We start from the raw sequence: 18,958 nt of genomic DNA, 5'->3' as shown, positions 1-18,958 counted from the left end.
CTCTCTATATATTCTAGGACTACTTCACAGATCTTATCACCAACGACAGCATTAGTTACTTTAAACAGACCAAAAGGATGTACCCGCATCGGCCTGTTATGATGGTCATAAGTCACGCTGCACCACACGGGCCGGAGGATTCTGCACCACAATTTTCTGAGCTCTTCCCAAATGCTTCGCAGCATATGTGAGTAGTAATCTGTTCTCTAGGTCAAAAATGGGAATTAATTTCCTGATGTATTTATGAATCTTTCACAATGTATCCCAAATTTTTTTTTGTTTTTGCTGGAATATAAAAGAACTGTTCAAACCGAACTACGATGTTTTGGTTTACTGTGAGGAAACATTATTCCTATTTATCTATAGCCCTGAGTATCAAGGATTGTTTAGGTTTTTTAAAGGGGTATTCCGGGCAAAAACATTTTATCCCCTATCCAAAGGATAGGGGATAAGATGTCTGATCGCGGGGGGCCCGCTGCTGAGACCCCCCGCAATCTCCCTGCAGCACCCACATTCTATGCGGGGACTGCGGCTCTAGTTTTGGAAACCTCCAGGTTTCCCGGGACTGGGGATGTGACGCCACGCCCCCTCCATTCATGTGTATGGGAGGGGGCGTGATGGCCGCCACGCCCCCTCCCATAGACATGAATGGAGGGGGCGTGACCTGACGTCACGTCCCCAGTCCCGGAAACCTGGCGGTTTCCGAAACTGGAGATTCAGCACTCGCATAGAACGCGGGTGCTGCAGGGACATCGCGGGGGGGGGGGGGGGGGTCTCAGCAGTGGGCCCCCTGCTATCAGGCACCTTATCCCCTATCCTTTAACCCCTTAAGGACCGGGGGTTTTTCCGTTTTTGCATTTTCGTTTCTTGCTCCTTGCCTTTAAAAAATCATAACTCTTTAAATTTTGCACCTAAAAATCCATATGATGGCTTATTTTTTGCGCCACCAATTCTACTTTGTAATGATGTCAGTCATTTTGCCCAAAAATCTACAGTGAAACGAGAAAAAAAATCATTGTGCGACAAAATTGAAAAAAAAAACGCTGTTTTGGGGGCTTCCGTTTCTACGTAGTACATTTTTCGGTAAAAATGACACCTGATATTTATTCTGTACGTCCATACAATTAAAATGATACCCTACTTATATAGGTTTGATTTTGTCGGACTTCTGGAAAAAATCATAACTACATGCAGGAAAATTAATACGTTTAAAATGTCATCTTCTGACCCCTATAACCTTTTTATTTTTCTGTGTATGGGGCGGTATGAGGGCACATTTTTTGCGCCGTGATCTGAAGTTTTTAACGGTACCATTTTTGCATTGATTGGACTTATTGATCGCTTTTTATTCATTTTTAAATGATATAAAAAGTGACCAAAAATGCACTATTTTGGACTTTGGAATTTTTTTGCGCGCACGCCATTGACCGAGCGGTTTAATTAATGATATATTTTTATAATTCGGACATTTCCGCACGCGGTGATACCATATGTTTATTTTTATTTACACTGTGTTTTTTTTTTTATTGGAAAAGGGGGGTGATTCAAACTTTTAATAGGGGAGGAGTTAAATGATCTTTATTCACTTTTTTTTTCACTTTTTTTTTGCAGTGTTAAAGGTCCCATAGGGACCTATAACACTGCACACACTGATCTTCATCATTGATCACTGGTTTCTCATAAGAAACCAGTGATCAACGATTCTGCCGCATGACTGCTCAGGCCTGGATCTCAGGCACTGAGCAGTCATTCGGCGATCGGACAGCGAGGAGGCAGGTAGGGGCCCTCCCGCTGTCCTGTCAGCTGTTCGGGATGCCGCGATTAACCGCGGCTATCCCGAACAGCACGACTGAGCTAGCTGGGAACTTTCACTTTCGGCTCAGCTCTGAGCGCGCGGCTAAAGGATTAATAGCGCACGGTGCCGCGATCGGCGCTGCGCGCTATTAGAGGCGGGTCCCGGCTTCACTATGATGCCGGGCCTGCCGTGATATGATGCGGGGTTACTGTGTAACCCCGCGTTATATCAGAAGAGCAGGACCAAGGACGTACCAGTACGTCCTTGGTCCTTAAGGGGTTAAAGGGGTACTCCGGTGGAAAAACTATTTTTTTTTCTTTTTTAAATCAACTGGTGCCAGAAAGTTAAACATATCTGTAAATTACTTCTATTAAAAAATCTTAATCCTTCCAGTACTTAATAGCTGCTGAATGCTACAGAGGAAATTCCTTGCATAGCAGATGTATACTAAGGGCAGCATGGTGGCTTAGTGGTTAGCACTGCTGCCTTGCAATGCTGGGGCCTTGGGTTCAAACCCCACTAAGGACAACAATAAATAAAGACTTATTATTATAATAACGTCAGCAGAGAGCAGGGTGTTCGTGATGTCATCAGAGAGCATTCCAAAAAGAAAATAATTTCCTCTGTAGTATTCAGCAGCTAATAAATACAGGAAGGATTAAGATTTTTTAATAGAAGTAATTTACAAATATGTTTAACTTTCTGGCACCAGTTGATTTAAAAAAATAAAAAAAAATGTTTTTCCACCGGAGTACCCCTTTAAGATCCAAAATAGGTGGACTGTTTTCCAAAGTAGGTATAAATGAAAGGCTTTTCTTTTTGGACAATTAAATGGGGCAACCTTAAAAGTCTTAAAATGTGTCCTAAAATGGTTGATCTACAATGTGCAGTGCTAAAAGAACATTGGAGATATATTGTACTGGCGCGCATGCTCCAGCTTGTTATGTGAAACTCCACAAAGACAGTGATACAGTAGCATGAGCACTAGCCCAATCTGTCTTCTGATGCTGTAATGGTGCATTCATGGACAATCGGGTTGAAATAGTTTATTTTTTTTTGTGCAATAACTTGTTCAGGATGCTGAGGATCCATAGACTGTAGCTGCCAACAAACCCTGCTCACATGAATTTTTGCCGAAACTGTTTTGCTGCACTGTGTGTGTGTGTGATGAGGTTTGAATAAAAGATGTAGGCTAAAGAGTGCAGAAAAATTTTAGACAAGATTTCCAACGTGTTGTTTTTTTTTTTTTCTGTTTTTTTTTTTGTGTAGATGACCTTGAGCAATTAAAAAAAAAAAGTTGTTAAGGTGTACTAGGTGTAGGGGTTGATCACTATTATTGGCTTTAAAGATAAAAGCTAAGGGATACTCCCCTGTCCGATACCCTGCTGCTGCTGTTCCAACAACTCTTTGTTCTCACTGATCAATGCTTCCTGGTCTCTGCTCAGCCAATCGCTGTCACCAACGCAGTCAATGTTGGCTCAGCGGGCATTTCTTATGTATCTGAATGGCAGCCGGCGGGTGATAGGGCTGGTGTTTTTATTATGTTTTTTTTTGTGTTTTTATAAATTGGCAAATGTTGGCTTTTACCATATGCACTAGGCTTTTAGAAGTTATGTATTCTATAGGCAATTTTTTTTTAGAATGATCCTTTTACAACTTTTCTCTGGTGGTGGTAGTGGTAGTGGTAGTGGTAGTAGTAGTAGTAGTAGTAGTAGTAGTAGTAGTAGTAGTGGTAGTAGTTAGTACTATTCTCCATTAATAACTTGCTAAACATGACATAAAAAATGAACATTGCTGCATTTTGCCGATTCTTTTTTTTTTTTTTTTTGTTACTTTGTTACCTTTTTAGACTTGTGTATTGCTGGTTATGTTACTTCAATTGTCTTCATAAAACACTGCCCCCCAGGTTCACATAATAACAGTTTCAAGCTGTCATTGGAAACCTCTGAAAACAGAATACTGAGCAATTTTAAAATAGATTTTTTTTTTTTTACTTGCTGCTTCTTTACACCTCCCTCCTGGTAAAAAGTTGTTTTTTTTCCTGTGTATTCTTGACAGATGAAAATAAAAATGACTCAAATGTCACTGGCTTTAAAAGCAGGAAAAAAAATAAAAATATTTTCCGAGAACATTCGTCCAAGTGATAAAATAATCCTGCAGGGGTGTAACTGGTTCAGGGTTCCAGAAGATGTTCCTTCCAGATTGTTAAAACAAAGATGTCTGTAAAATGTTCATTTTTATTTATACTTATTAACTTTGTTTTAACTTATTATTATTATTATTATTATTTTTTTTTTTTCAAAAAAGAAAATGTTTTGAGCACAATATTTCAACCACAAAGTTACATTAAAGGGGTACTCTGGTGGAAAACATTATTATTATTTTTTTTAAATCAACTGGTGCCAAAAATTTAAACAGATTTGTAAATTACTTCTATTTAAAAAAAATAAAAAATCTTAATCCTTCCAGTACTTATCAGCTGCTGTATACTACAGAGGAAGTTGTATAGTTTTTTCTCTGTCTGATCACTGTGCTCTCTGCTGACATCTCTTGTACGTGCCAGGAACTGTCCAGAGAGGAGCAAATCCCTATAGCAAACCTCTCCTGCTCTGGACAGTTCCTGACATGGACAGAGGTGTCAGCAGAGAGCACTGTGCTGAGACAGAAAAGAACAACTCAACTTCCTCTGGAGCATACAGCAGCTGATAAGTACTGAAGGAATAAGATTTGTAAATAGAAGTAATTTACAAATCTGTATAAACTTTTTTTTTCCCCCTCCGGATTACATTACTACATTATGGAGTGCATAGAAATCTGATCAGCCGACAAATATTGTTTTCTCATTTATTGGCTACACGCCGGCTCTTTTACAAGGGCCAGTTATGGGGAATGAATATTTCTACTCTTGTATATTTTTACAATAATAGGCCAGTGTTATGGGCCCCACAGCATTACTCAAGGTGGGTAAAAAAGTAGCTTCCCAAAATGTATTCAGTACAAGGCATTAGAGCATAAGTTACTCATTTTAGTAGATTTAGGGATTTACAAAGAGTGGTCTAGCAAAAGAAATATACTAAATCCAGTCTTGTGACCATCTTTTTAAATATTTTTTTCATGACTATGATCTTAATTTCATTTTTCTTTTACATTTTTTTTTTAACATTTTGATCTAATTCGTCAAGTTAATAAATGGACATTGATCTAATGAAATGAGTTATGTAACTTCCAAGCCTCGGCTGCTTTACTGCATGTACTGTATAAATCATCACTACTTGGGAAAAACAAGTATCTTCCAAGAAATGTCATATTTTCCAGAAATTATAGATAGAAATGTTTATTAAATCAACTGTAGTTATAATGAACTGGGATTTGATCGGTGTTTCCTGGAGAAGACGATTTACAGGACTGCACTTTGATTTATGGTTTTCAGAACTGAATATGATAATATCTCTGGTTCACAAGTTCCCAGTCAAGAATAAATATACACTTAAATATAACATTTACACTATGTCAAACTTAAGGGGGATGTTTGGTTTAGAAAACCTATTTTAAAGGGGTTGTGCGCTGCCCTACCTTTCGGAGCTCCGCACGCAGCTTCCTGAAGTTCATTACTCCGAACGCTGTGTGCGGGCTTCCGTGTTCGCGGCCGCCCCCTCGTGACGTCACGCCCGGCCCCTCGTGATGTCACACCCGCCCCCTCAACCAAAGCCTATGGGAAGGGGGCGTGGCAGCGGTCGTGCCCTCTTCCCATAGACTTTCGTTGAGGGGGCGGGCGTGACGTCACGAGGGGCCGGGCGTGACGTCACGAGGGGGCGGCCGCGAACACGGAAGCCCGCATACAGCGTTCGGAGTAATGAACTTCAGGAAGCTGCGTGCGGAGCTCCGAAAGGTAGGGCAGCGCACAACCCCTTTAAACCATTCAAATTTTCTTAGGGGAGTCCCAGAAAGTGCATTGCATTGCTGCTCACCTCAGGGCCACATTTACAGCTTGTGCTGCTCTAGGCACTTGGACTTAAAGGGGTACTCCGCCCCTAGACATCTTATCCCCTTTCCAGAGGATAGCAGATAACATGTCTGATCGCAGGGGTCCCGCCGCTGGGGACCCCCGAGATCTTGGCTGCAGCACCCCATACATCTGGTGCATGGAGCGTGGCGGACATCTAGTGATGGGCGATGCGGGGCGGAGGCTCGTGATGTCATGGCCACGCCCCCTTGTGATGTCACGGGCAAGCCCCCCTCATGACGTCACAGCCATGCCCCATAGACTTGCATTGAGGGGACATGGCCGTGACATCACGAGGGGGCGTGGCCGTGATGTCACGAGCCTCCGCCCTGCATCGCCAGTCATCCATGCACCAGATGTCTAAACGAACGCAGAGTGCAGCGCTGGAGACTCGTGACATCACAGCCGCTCCCCGCTCGTGATGTCACGCCCCATCCCATAGACTTGCATTGAGGGGGCATGGCTGTGAAGTCACGAGGGGGTGTGGCCATGACATCACGAGCCTCCGCCCCGCATTGCCAGTGATCCGAAGTTCGCTGCTAAATGCACCAGATGTCTAGGGTGCTGCAGCCGAGATTGCGGGGATCCCCAGCGGTGGGACCCCTGCGATCAGACATCTTATCCCCTGTCCTTTGGATAGGGGATAAGATGTCTAGGGGCGGAGTACCCCTTTAATACAACCCATTAGGGTTCGAATATTTACATGAAGATCTGTCACAAATATGCAGCAAATATTGCTAGAGCTACATGTGGATTTTGTTGCAGATTCACCGTAAATCTCACTTCTATACACAAAGTGGTGGAATCTATCACAAATCCACATAATAATAATTTAGAAGCACAGCACGCCAACACATGTAAACCTATTCTAAATTGGCTTGTTAAGTGCCTACAAATACTTACTCGGGGTGCGTTCCCACAGGGCGTATACGCAGCGTATTTGATGCTACGCAAAATGTATGGCAGCAGCGGGAAATACGCTGCGTATCCCTTGCTCACTATACACACAGGGCTCTCCGACGGCAGCCCTATGTGTGCAGTGAGTTTTGGAGGCGGAGCCGTGCGTCACAGACACTCCGGCACACGGCCCCGCCTCCAAAACTCACTACACGCATAGGGCTGCCGCCGGAAATCCCTGTGTGTATAGTGAGCAACGGATACGCAGCGTATTTCCCGCTGCTGCCATACATTTTGCGCAGCGTCAAATACACTGCGTATACGCCCTGTGGGAACGCACCCTAAAATAGCTCCACACTATGTGCCCCCTGAATATATTAGGTCCACAACTGTGCCCCCTGCCCTTTGAATAAAAAAAAGCAAGCACTGTGCCTTCTTAATAATGAATTGACCATAACACTCTTTGTTCTCTATATGACCTGGGCCTCATTTACTAAGCTGAAAGTGTCGGCAGTGTCACCAGTGTGCGACAGTCTGCGCCCGGAAAATCGACAAACCCGACACTGCACTGTAAAAAGCCTAAAAGGGGCCGTGGTCTGTCGCAAAGGGAGCGTGGCCCGTCCGAAAGGGGGCGTGGTTTCACAACCCGACCAATTTACTATTCAATTCACAGAATATCCAGTGGATAAATGACTGGAAATTTGCACCTACAAAAAGCTGGCCAGAAAATGTTCCCGCCTTTTCCCAGTAATAAATAGAGAGGAATCCTGCAAATCTGAAACATTTCCCACTAGTAAAAACCCGACACTCTTAGTAAATGAGGCCCACTGTGTCCGATTGTTAGCAAAATGACTACACTGTGCCACTGAAAAAGAATTCCCCAAATTGTGCCTCCTGGATAGAAGTGTAAATTACCGATTTTTATGTATTGTTTTTTATTCTTCCTCAGAACTCCAAGCTACAACTATGCGCCAAATATGGACAAACATTGGATCATGCAATATACCGGGGCCATGCTACCAATTCACATGGAGTTTACAAATGTGCTTCACAGGAAGAGATTGCAGACACTTATGTCTGTGGATGATTCAATGGAGAAGGTATATTGTCCCCTCCATTTTTTTTTTTCTTCTTTTCTGTGTTGTTTGTGGTTTGTCTATACATATGGTCTCCAAACTGTGACCCTCCATATGTTTCAAAACTTCAACTCCTAGCCTCCTGGGAGATGCAGTTTTTCAACATCTGGAGGGCCATAATTTGGAGACTATGGTCTATACCAGTGGTCTTTAACCTGCGGACCTCCAGATGTTGCAAAACTACAACTCCCAGCATGCCCGGACAGCCAACGGCTGTCCGGGCATGCTGGGAGTTGTAGTTTTGCAACATCTGGAGGTCCGCAGGTTGAAGACCACTGGTCTATACTAATGGTATATCAGGTGGAATGGTCTGAATGGCAAGAGTTGTATCTTTTGATAGTAAGGCTGGGTTCACACCACGTTTTGTTAAATACGGCTCCCTTATACGGCTGGGAGGAGGGGGCGGGGCTTAATCGCGGCGCCCGCACTCAGCCGTATTCGGGAACCGTATTTAATGTATGCCGACCGGAGTGAACCGCAGCCTCCGGTCGGCCGTTTTTCGGCCGTATGCGGTTTCCCGACTGCAATCAAAAACGTGGTCGACCACGTTTTTGCCTGCGGTCGAGAAACCGCATACGGCCGAAAACGAAGCCGACTGGAGGCTGCGGTTCACTCCAGTCGGCTCATAGACATACATTAAATACGGTTCCCGAATACGGCTGAGTGCGGGCGCCGCAATTAAGCCCCGCCCCACTCCTCCCAGCCGTATGCGGGAGCCGTATTTAACAAAACGTGGTGTGAACCCAGCCTAAGAGACTAAAAGTTGAGACTATTGTTCTCTGTTAGGCTAAGTTTCCATTTGTTTTTTTTTCTGGCAGTTTTTGAGCCAAAGTCAAAAGTGGATCCATAAGGGAAAAGAAGTATAAGTCCTTCCTTTATATGTCCAATTCCTTTTGAATACTCTTCTGGCTTTGGCTCAAAAACTGCAAGAAAAAAAAAAAACAAGTGGAAACTTAGCCTTATGGTTCTAAAATGTAAATGTGTCCAGATAGCCCACGATCTGGCCAAATAGAGTAAGTGTTGGGTTGTTGGTTCTGTTTATTTTTACCTTTTTTTGTAATACCAATTTTGTGTTTCAGAAGTAACATCTGATTGTCCTTTTTTCTTCTTCTAGCTGTACAACATGCTGGTTGAAACTGGAGAACTGGAAAACACTTACATAATCTATACAGCCGACCACGGTTACCACATAGGACAGTTTGGCCTGGTGAAAGGAAAGTCCATGCCATACGACTTTGATATCCGAGTCCCTTTCTTTATTCGTGGTCCAAATGTGGAGCCGGGTTCAATGTACGTTCCTTTTTTTTTCCGAGTTTACAACTTTTGTCTGATATCTCTCATATGTCCGCAGATTACTTGCCTTCCTGCTTCAAACACCCTCTTTCAGCATCATTCTACTTATCAACTTGAATAGACAAAGATAATCTTTTTTCTTGAAGTTCCTCCAATAGCCTGGTTCCTGGGACAAGATATGTGGACCCATATCACAACTTGGAATAGGGGCCCTCTCCACCATGACCACCTTCTTTAGCAAGTTTAGTGCAAGTCAAACCCATTTTGGTCCTCCTAATGTTCAGCTATGAGTCAGTAGAGGGATAATGCACACAATGGCAGAGATTTACCAACCTCAAAACATGCAGTTTATTTTTTTTTTTATTGTTTTTTAAACTGTATTACACATGGTTACAATTAATTTATCATGAGTTTTGTACATATAGAAAGCATGTACAGGACCAGAGACTCCTGAACTGCTGAATTCCCTGCACCAGTACAACCATCGCCACTCACATTACAATCCACTCGGAAAGTCTTCAGACAAATTTTTATCTTTTTACATTTTGCTATGTTGCTGACTTTTTGTCCTTATTCATGTGAACCACCTAAAGGGTTAACAAAGTCTCTAAATCCTGTTTGTAAAATGCGTTAATATGAGAGTTTCTAACATCCAGGCCTCTTAAAGGGAACCAATCATCAGATTTTACCCTATATAACGCTTGGCAAAGCATTATATAGGGTCAAATCTTTATTTTCACCATTCCCGGGGGATGCTCCTGCCCCCAGGGATGGTGAAGATATGAAGTTATACACTAGTCAAGCGTTATATAGGGTAAAATCTGATGATTGGTTCCCTTTAAATGCGCGAGAATTGCTGTTTGCAAACCTTCTAACATCCTAAAATAGAGAAAGGATGTTTAAAGGGGTACTCCAGTGAAAACCTTTTTTCTTTTAAATCAACTGGTGGCAGAAAGTTAAACATATTTGTAAATTACTTCTATTAAAAAATCTTAATCCTTCCTGTACTTATTAGCTGCTGAATACTACAGAGGAAATCCTTTTCTTTTTGGAATGCTCTCTGAGGACATCACGAGCACAGTTCTCTCTGCTGACGCTATAATAATAATAACGCTTTATTTATTGTTGTCCTTAGTGGGATTTGATCCAAAGTCCCCAGCACTGCAAGGCAGCAGTGCTAACCACTGAGCCACCATGCTGCCCTTAGCATACATCTGCTATGCACGGTTGCTAAAATGGACAGAGATGTCAGCAGAGAGAACTGTGCTCGTGATGTCATCAGTGTTCCAAAAAGAAAGGAATTTCCTCTGTAGCATTCAGCAGCTAATAAGTACTGGAAGGATTAAGATTTTTTAATAGAAGTAATTTACAAATATGTTTAACTTTCTGCCACCAGTTGATTTAAAAGAAAAAAGGTTTTCATCGGAGTACCCCTTTAACAAATGATGCCAACATAAATTAGACATATTGTAGATGTACAGTACATTAATAAATAATGTTTGTGACATGACTATGGGGGAGTTTTATCAAAAGTTGCAGAGTTGCCCATAGCAACCAATCAGATTGCTTGTTTCATTTTTCAGAGGCCTTTTCAAAAATGAAAGAAGAGATCTGATTGGTTGCTTTGGGCAACTCAGCAACTCCTCCCCTGGACAGGTATTAATAAATCTACCCTAATGTCTCTTACAAGTAGAAAACGTCAACTCTAGAGCATTTTTGCAACTTTTTTAAATTTTTTTTACAATTTTGGATTTTTATTTTTTCTAAATTTGCTGAAAAATCAACCAAAATATACCCCTTATATAATGTACAAAATCTCACCTAAAAGTAAACTCAGAATCACATGGATTAGTCTTGAAGAGGGGAAAATAAAGTGTAATGAACTTTTAGTTGAGTTATGAATTGATCCTAATATTGTACAATGGTAGATGATCCATCCTCGGTTCTGTTTTGCAGTGTGCCTCAGATTGTGCTGAACTTGGATATCGCTCCCACTATTTTGGATATTGCGGGTTTGGATACTCCTCCTGACATGGATGGGAAGTCTGTTCTTTCTTTGATGGATATAGAGAGACCAGGAAATAGGTAGATATTTCTTAAATCTGTTACATTTACATCTATAATAAATAGTTCAATAGGTTAAGCTGATTGGATGACTACAAAATTATAGGTTTGGTTAGTGGTGTATCTTCTGGGCCCCAATGCAGAAGCTGTAAGATAACCTTCACCTACCATGTATAACTTTTGATATCTGTGTTTCCATATGTGGCAGAGAGCTTAGGTGCTACGACTTGGGTCACTAACCCGGAAGCTCCAAACTTACGTGTTCGGGATGCCGCCGGATATACTCTTTTACATCATCTGTCCCCCCTCATCTGTCTTCTTTCCTTTCATGCTACTGCAGGGTGTGCAAGGATTTTTGTCTACATTGGCAAAGGTGCACTTTGGTGCCTTCTACTCTGCTGAATATCACCCCCCCCCCCCCCTTACCACGCCCTCTGACATTAACTTCAATACGTACTGCGCCTCCAGACATTAACTCTAATACATACTGTGTGCAGCGTCTAAGCTGCTTTATGTTAGCGCCAGCCATACATCCCTGCCCATCCATGCTCAGCCAATAAAAATGCCTAGAAACTTGCCTGGGGATTAGCTAAGCCAGCATCTTTTTCAGAAGGAAGAGTTCCCCATCTATAGACAGCAGTTTCGAGGGACTTTCTCGTAATCTGTACAGAACAGGGTGCTACTGGCTACTAGAGAGGCCTTTTGTCTTGAGACTCAATCGGTAAAGTTTCTCTTTGAAGTGAACGCAAAATTGGCATGTGCTGTTCCACAGGGAAAAACTACTTCTTTTCTTAATCCGATATGGAAGGGGATATAAGAAAAAGAAAAAACATTGTAACAGCTCACCGATTCCACTCTTGTCCTCTGCTTCCTATTTCCCATGTGCATGGAATTCACCACAGCCGTTGTGTGAGCAATATCCTGAGAGATTTTTTTTCCACCAAGTATAGTCCTTGGGAAAAGAAAGGAATCCAGCACTCCAGGTGTAGACAAAATATAAAAATGAACTGTTAATCCATGTCATTAAAATAGTAATAGGACGAACCATACATTAACAACCGATATGTTTCGTCATTCCTTTGCCAAGGTGGACCTTGACATAGAAATGTCGAAATGCGTTGGTTTTTAATGTATGGTTTGCCCTATTACTATTTTAATGACATGGATTAAAAGCAAATTTTTATAATTTGTCTACACCTGGAGTGCTGGATTCCTTTCTTTTCCCAAGGACTATACTTGGTGGAAAAAAATTTGTCCTGGTAGGGGACCCCCCTCCCTGACCAGATATTGAAAAGAACATTTCCCTGGACAATCCCTTTTTTAAAGGGGTACTCCGGTGAAAACCTTTTTTCTTTTAAATCAACTGGTGGCAGAAAGTTAAACATATTTGTAAATTACTTCTATTAAAAAATCTTAATCCTTCCTGTACTTATTAGCTGCTGAATACTACAGAGGAAATCCTTTTCTTTTTGGAATGCTCTCTGATGACATCACGGGCACAGTTCTCTCTGCTGACGTTATTATAATAATAATAACGCTTTATTTATTGTTGTCCTTAGTGGGATTTGATCCAAAGTCCCCAGCACTGCAAGGTAGCAGTGCAAACCACTGAGCCACCATGCTGCCCTTAGCATACAACTGCTATGCACGGTTGCTAAAATGGACAGAGATGTCAGCAGAGAGCACTGTGCTTGTGATGTCATCAGTGTTCCAAAAAGAAAGGAATTTCCTCTGTAGCATTCAGCAGCTAATAAGTACTGGAAGGATTAAGATTTTTTAATAGAAGTAATTTACAAATATGTTTAACTTTCTGCCACCAGTTGATTTAAAAGAAAAAAGGTTTTCACCGGAGTACCCCTTTAAATATCACTTAGTAGCTGATGAAAACCAAGGATCTTGCAGTTGCCGCTGTTTGTCCAGCTCCCCTGCCACAGTCCTATAGCAAATTTTCTCTGAAAGGCCATGTTCACACAACATAAATGTGCGAAACGTTCTCCCGGAAGACATGGGCAGACATTGTGCACATTCCGAGCTAGGACTGCATGGAAATGCGCCGTCTCATAGACTGCAATGCATTTCCAAGCAAAATCTGCAAAAAGACTTCTATTTTTTTTTGTGGACGGTGGAATAGGGATTTCCATGGCAGAAACATCTGCCGCAGAACTTCCACCTTGCAAACAGTGCAGCAGAATCCCATTGAAATATTCCGGTGGAATTCCGCACGGAACATTCTGCCGTGTGAACATGCCCTACTACCGTGTCACCCAGTGAATTAAGTTACAGTATAGTTAGAGGGTAAAAGAGTTATACTTTACCATAGAAGAAAATGTCCTACACATTTTAGATCACTTCTGTATACAGTTTATATAAATTCCGGACAACTGGGTTTTTTATTTCTACAATCCTGTCTTTATGTTTATTTAGATTTCGGACAAGTAAAAAGCCCAGGGTCTGGAGAGATACATTCCTGGTGGAAAGAGGGTAAGAATGTACATTTATTTTTTATGCAATGATTGAAATTCATCTTACATGTCTTAGCAATATAAACATGTGTCATGAAGGAATAGTGAATTTGGCATAGGGTGAGCCTGTAACGTTCATCTACGTTTTTCTTTTATGCCTTTTGTTATGCAAAGTTAGCTATATATATATATATACTACATATGGTTAGGCCATTGTTTCCCAGCTGCTGCAGCTGCTGCAAAACTACGATTCCCAGCATGCCCGGACAGCCGAAGGCTGTCCGGGCATGCTGGGAGTTGTAGTTTTGCAACAGCTGGAGGACACAGTTATAAGCACCAGACTATGTTATTAAAGGGGTATTCCAGTAAAAAATATTTTTTTTCTCATATCAACTGGCTCCAGAAAGTTAAACAGATTTCTAAATCACTTCTATTAAAAATAATGTATTCTTCCAGTACTTATCAGCTGCTGAAGTTGAGTTGTTATTTTCTGTCTGACAATAGTGCTCTCTGCTGACACCTCTGTTTGTCTCAGGAACTGTCCAGAGCAGGAGAGGTATGCTATGGGGGATTTGCTCCTACTCTGGAAAGTTTCTGAGACAAAGATGTCAGCAGAGAGCACTGTTGTCAGACAGAAAAGAACAACTCAACTTCAGCAGCTTATAAGTACTGGAAGAATTAATATTTTTTAATAGATGTCATTTACAAATCTTTTTAACTTTCTGGAGCCAGTTGATAAAAAAAAAATGTTTTTTTACTGGAATACCCCTTTAAACCATTAAGAGGAACTGTTTTGTACAGACCTATTTAATTCCCATAGAGATGTTATTGTCAGATAATAAAGTTGCAGCACATCGAGGTGGAGAAAGCAGAATACGTAACTGATGTAATTCCATTTGCAATGCCAATTCTGAGATATGACAAACTTAACACAGAAATAAAATCTTGGGGCTATGCCAGCATTGCTTTAGGTTTAATATCTTAGTTACCACGTTCACTGCCCTTCCCTTGGATATAATCACACAATGATGTTAATAAATACAGATTCCAAATGATCTTCACGCTGAGACACGGCAGGTCCAAGAAAAAAACACTCGGTCTCCTTGACAAACAAACAAACACTGTCGCCTTTAGGATTCCAAAGAGGTCCTCAACTTTGCTATCACAAGCCCTTATATAAATGAGCCATTTAAAGGGGTACTCCGGTGGAAAACTTTTTTTTTTTTTTTTTTAAAGAATTGGTGCCAGAAAGTTAAACAGATTTGTAAAGTACTTCTATTAAAAAATCTTAATCCTTTCAGTACTTTTTAGCAGTTGTTTGCTACAGAGGAAAATCTTGATTTTTACATTTCTTTTTTGTGTTGTCCACAGTGCTCTCTGCTGACACCTGATGCCCGTATCAGGAACTGTCCAGAGCAGGAGAAAATTCCCATAGCAAACCTATGCTGCTCTGGACAGTTCCTGACACGGACAGAGGTGTCAGCAGAGAGCACTGTGGACAACACAAAAAAGAAATTCAAAAAGTAAAGAATTTTCTATGTAGCATACAGCTGCTAAAAAGTACTAAGGATTAAGATTTCTTAATAGAAGTACTTTACAAATCTGTTTAACTTTCTGGCACCAGTTCATTTAAAAAAATAAAAGTTTTACACCGTAGTACCCCTTTAAGAGTTATGTTCACATACAAAAAAAAGTTATTTTAGAAGCAAAAGTCTCAATTTTTTTTATTTATTTTTTTTATAATTTTTTTTTTTTTGGGGTGGGGGGGAAGGGGCTACCGCAAATACTAACATGCAATCTGCAAATCAGGCTTTTTTGGGTGGGAGCGGGGGGGGGGGGGGGGGTTAATGGTACAATAAAGTTGTTTTTTAGACAGGATGTTGTTTTAGGCAAAAACAAGACTCTTGGATAGAAGTCTATGGGAGAGAAAAAATGCCATTAAAAACAGTGTAGGTTTTGCATTGGCATTTTTTTTCTCTAGTGTTTTTACATTTATTTATTTTAAACTAATGAATATAAAAAAATGAATTTAAAATAAATTGATACAGGAACAGGAAAGACTGCCAAAGGAGAAAAACCGCAATTTCCACACAAAGGCAAAAATGCTAAAAAAATAAAAATAAATAAAAAATAAAACTGAAAAGTGGCAAAAACACAGGAAAATGCAATGGCAAAAAAATAAACAAGTGGAAACCTAGCCTTGCACTTATTTGTATGGATGCTATAACTACAGCTGTAAGGCTGGGTTCACACGGCAGAATGTCCGTGCACAATTCCGCATGAATCTTCCACCCGGACATTCAGCAGCAGCAGAGTCCCATTGAATTTAATAGGATTCTGCTGCCCTGTGCTCACGGCAGAATTTCCGCAGCAGTAACATCCGATACGGAAATCCTGATTCCGGCGACCGCAAAAACATTAAACATGTTTGATGATCTTTGCGGCTTTCCCAAGGAAATGCATAGCCGCCTATAAGGCAGGGCATTTCTGAACGTTCTTAGCGCATTGTTCTGCCGGCTCTCCGCTGTCTGTGGAATGTCTGTACAGACATTTTCTAAATGAATTCAGTGTTTTTTGAAGCATCACATGGATGTTTTACATCTCAATATACTGAATGTAAATATAAATGGCTATCCATGTGAGGCATAGATACGTCAGGTCCAGGTCCTCTCTATGATGCCCATAATCCTCATTAAAGGGGTTCTCCGGTGCTTACACATGTTATCCCCTATCCAAAGGATAGGGGATAAGATGCCTGATCGCGGGAGTCCCGCAGCTGGGGGTCTGATTACGGGCGACTACAGTGTGATGTCATGCTCCGCCCCTCAATGCAAGCCTACAGGAGGGGGCGTGATAGCTTGCATTGAGGGGCGGAGCATGACATCACACGGGGGCAGAGCCCTGTAGACCCCAGAGCGAACACGCTCTGGGGTCTGATTACAAACAGGGTGCCGCGTGCATGATCGCGGGACTCCCGCGATCAGGCATTTTATCCCTTATCCTTTGGATAGGGGATAAGATGTGTAAGCACTGGAGAACCCCTTTAAGAAATGTACAGGGACTGTAATTGTGAGTCAATCCCATGGACTCTGTGTGCCGCTGTGTTGTGTAACCTCGAAGGCATGCAGAGTTAAAATTTATCAAAACCTGTGCAGAGGAAAAGTTGACCAGTTGTCCACAGCAACCAATCAGAATACTTCTTTTTTTTTTTTTTTTTCTCAGAGGCCTTTTTAAAATTAAAAAAAAAACATCTAATTGGTTGCTATGGGCAACTGGTAATTTTTATATTTTTATATTTTTAGAATATTTTTATATAACTATTGTTTCCTTTTCACCTTAACAGAAAGTTTATCAGAAAGAAAGAAGAACCAAACAAAACTACTCCCCAATCTAATCATTTGCCAAAATATGAGCGTGTGAAGGAGCTGTGCCAGCAGGCTCGATACCAGACAGCTTGTGAACAGCCGGGCCAGGTAAGGAGAACATTCTTCATTTTCACTCCCTTTAGTTGTTGGCAATCCATGGTGGTTGTGTTATTCAGAGTGTGTAAAGAAAATCTAAATATTTCTTATATAACAATGGGGTATAGTCTCTCTCTTGGGGGTCTCTGTCTCTATGTGTCTGTCTCTCTCTAACTATCTAGATAGATATAGATATGTAGAATGTATGTATGTTCTTCTTAGATTCTCACGGTTTCCTTTAGGTAGTCTGGTTCAAGTAACTCCCTATAAAATTAGTCAAACCCTGTGCTTGGAAATTAGATTGTGAGTCCCGGGACTGTTGTTAAAAAGAGCGTCTGGCAAAAATGATGGATAGTAGCTGCCTAGAAAAGCCAATAGAGGAGGTCATTCATTTGACATTCAACTGGTCATCTGTTGAGTTGCATTATCGCACTAACGTTTTCAGTGTATGTAATAAATGCTGCGGAAGTCATGATAAATATCAGTATTGCAAAGTTTAGTTAAAAAGATCAGAATATAATGAGAAGAGGCCACATTACACAGGCTATATCAACCTGTTTGGTGCACATTACTTGCTCTTTAAAGAGGACCCGTGGTCAACCTACAAAAAATTTACAAGATTTAATTGTCATTAAATAGCCTAGGATGCCCTGATCGCACACCTTTTTAAAGTTTCTTGATATTCCCTTCCACTCCTCCTTAGATATAAGGATTTATAGTTTTTTTATATAAGAAATCAGTCAGATGGGCGTGAACTTAATTAATGATGGGAGGGAATATCAGGTGATGGGCGGGATTATACATTCAAGGGGAGTGAATGTTTCACATTAAGGGTGTGCATGCCTTATACACACCCCCTGACTATATAATCCCACCCATCACTCCCATTATTACAATTAATTTCAGGCCCATCTGACTGATTCTGTAAATTTTCAGACAAGCTATAAACCCGTGTATCTCAGAAATGGAAAAAACAATAAAAGTTGTGTGATCAGGACACACTAATATATTTAATACTTCAATCTCATTTTGGGTTGGCCACAGGTCCTCTTTAATAAAGGCAAAAAAATATGCAGTAGAGATGTATCAACTATCAAGATGTATCAAGTATCAACTCGCTCAACTGTGGCATCTGGTGAATGGCTTTACAGATATATAGAGATATTTAGAGAAGAGCAAGGGCATGCATACCATGACGTTAACCCAGCCCCAAACCAGCCCCATTCCCCTTATGAGTTGTAAACATGCACAAGGCCCCCCTATTTAGAATCACAGCAATGATGGCAAAGAAGAAGTGCAGTTTACCAGACCTCCTACAAAAGATAAGTATAGGAGCAACCAGTTCTTTGGGTGTGGTGGCATAACTAGGGCCAGTAATAGCCTCATTTTACTGGGGCCCCTCTTGTGTTAGAACACTCTTTTTATGTAAACAAATACATTTCAATTCAAAAACACAGAACACTCTCTAAGGGGTTGAAGGCCACATGAACCTTTAAAGGGGTATTCCGGGCAAAAATATTTTATAACCTCTCCAAAGGATAGGGGATAAGATATCTGATCACGGGGGGCCTGCTCCTGAGATCCCCCCTGCGATCTCCCTGTAGCACCCGCATTCTATGTGGGTGCTGAATCTCCAGTTTCGAAAACCTCCAGGTTTCCGGGACTGGGGATGTGACGTCACGCCACGCCCCCTCCATTCATGTCTATGGGAGGGGGCGTGACAGCCGTCACGCCCCCTCCCATAGACATGAATGGAGGGGGTGTGACGTCACATCCCCAGTCCCGGAAACCCAGAGGTTTCCGAAACTAGAGACGCAGTCCCCGCATAGAATGTGGGTGCTGCAGGG

At 41.5% G+C, this 18,958-nt stretch overlaps 1 protein-coding gene across 2 annotated transcripts in view; it reads left to right on the top strand.

Annotated features, from left to right (window-relative positions):
- Positions 1 to 18,958, top strand: part of SULF1 (sulfatase 1) — a 142,230-nt gene that overhangs the window by 88,580 nt on the left and 34,692 nt on the right. For both annotated transcript variants that reach the window (XM_056522117.1, XM_056522118.1), the window contains exons 7-12: positions 18 to 187; positions 7,645 to 7,795; positions 8,946 to 9,121; positions 11,081 to 11,209; positions 13,613 to 13,669; positions 16,994 to 17,123. In XM_056522117.1, coding sequence (XP_056378092.1) covers positions 18 to 187; positions 7,645 to 7,795; positions 8,946 to 9,121; positions 11,081 to 11,209; positions 13,613 to 13,669; positions 16,994 to 17,123 — 813 coding nt within the window. The remainder of the gene's footprint in view (positions 1 to 17; positions 188 to 7,644; positions 7,796 to 8,945; positions 9,122 to 11,080; positions 11,210 to 13,612; positions 13,670 to 16,993; positions 17,124 to 18,958) is intronic.

This window comes from Hyla sarda, chromosome 5, assembly GCF_029499605.1.
Source record: "Hyla sarda isolate aHylSar1 chromosome 5, aHylSar1.hap1, whole genome shotgun sequence".
Lineage (NCBI taxonomy): Eukaryota > Metazoa > Chordata > Amphibia > Anura > Hylidae > Hyla > Hyla sarda.
This window is presented reverse-complemented; position numbering and strand designations above follow the sequence as displayed.